Source organism: Meleagris gallopavo (assembly GCF_000146605.3).
Source record: "Meleagris gallopavo isolate NT-WF06-2002-E0010 breed Aviagen turkey brand Nicholas breeding stock chromosome 1 unlocalized genomic scaffold, Turkey_5.1 Chr1_random_7180001957580, whole genome shotgun sequence".
Lineage (NCBI taxonomy): Eukaryota > Metazoa > Chordata > Aves > Galliformes > Phasianidae > Meleagris > Meleagris gallopavo.
Window position 1 is genome coordinate 1 of NW_011093123.1, and position 974 is coordinate 974.

Consider the following 974-nt stretch of genomic DNA (forward strand, 5'->3'; position numbering starts at 1 on the left):
CTGCTCGCCCTCCTGGTTCAGGAGGCGGTGGAGCGGAGCAGCAAGGTGACGTTCCGGGGCCTCAGGCGGCAGGTGACCGCCTCGGACCTGCTGGACTCGGGCATCATCAACAAGGACACGCTGGCCGACCTGGTCCAGGGCTCCAAGACGGTGGAGCAGGTGACGCAGATGGCCTCCGTCAAGCGCTACCTGGACGGCACGGGCTGCATCGCCGGCGTGCTGGTGCCCTCCAAGGCCGACCCCGCCAAGACGGAGAAGACGAGCATCTACCAGGCCATGCGGAAGGGCATCCTGAGGCAGGGCACGGCCCTGGTGCTGCTGGAGGCGCAGGCGGCCACCGGCTTCCTCATCGACCCGCTCACCAACCAGAAGCTCTCCGTGGACGAGGCCGTCTCCTCCGGGCTGGTGGGCAGCGAGCTGCACGAGAAGCTGCTGTCGGCCGAGAGGGCCGTCACGGGCTACACCGACCCCTACAGCGGCGCCCAGATCTCCCTCTTCCAGGCCATGCAGAAGGAGCTGATCGTCAGGGAGCACGGCGTCCGCCTGCTGGAGGCCCAGATCGCCACCGGCGGCATCATCGACCCCGTGCACAGCCACCGCATCCCCGTGGAGGCGGCCTACGAGCGCGGGCTGTTCGACGAGGAGATGAACCGCATCCTGTCCGACCCCAGCGACGACACCAAGGGCTTCTTCGACCCCAACACGCACGAGAACCTCACCTACATGCAGCTCCTGCGCCGCTGCGTGCCCGACCCGGACACGGGGCTGCTGATGCTGCAGCTGATGGACAAGGGCTCGGTGCTCTACCAGCTGAGCGAGGACGCCCGCAGAGCCCTGCAGACCGCCCGCACCAGCGTCAGCGCGGGGCTCTTCCAGGGCCAGAGCGTCACCCTCTGGGAGCTCCTCTTCTCTCGCTACGTCCCCGACCGCCGGCGCCAGGACCTCCTGCGCGAGTACAAGGCGGGCACGCTGAG

General features: G+C 68.7%; 1 protein-coding gene across 1 annotated transcript in view; it reads left to right on the forward strand.

Annotated features, from left to right (window-relative positions):
* Window positions 1-3: 3 nt before the first annotated feature.
* LOC104915409 (epiplakin-like) overlaps window positions 4-974 on the forward strand; it is a gene marked incomplete at its 5' end in the record, with an annotated part of 16894 nt that continues 15923 nt past the window's right edge. Inside the window, one exon of the mRNA XM_031557461.1 lies at window positions 4-968. Within this exon, the coding sequence (XP_031413321.1) occupies window positions 4-968 (965 nt within the window). The remainder of the gene's footprint in view (window positions 969-974) is intronic.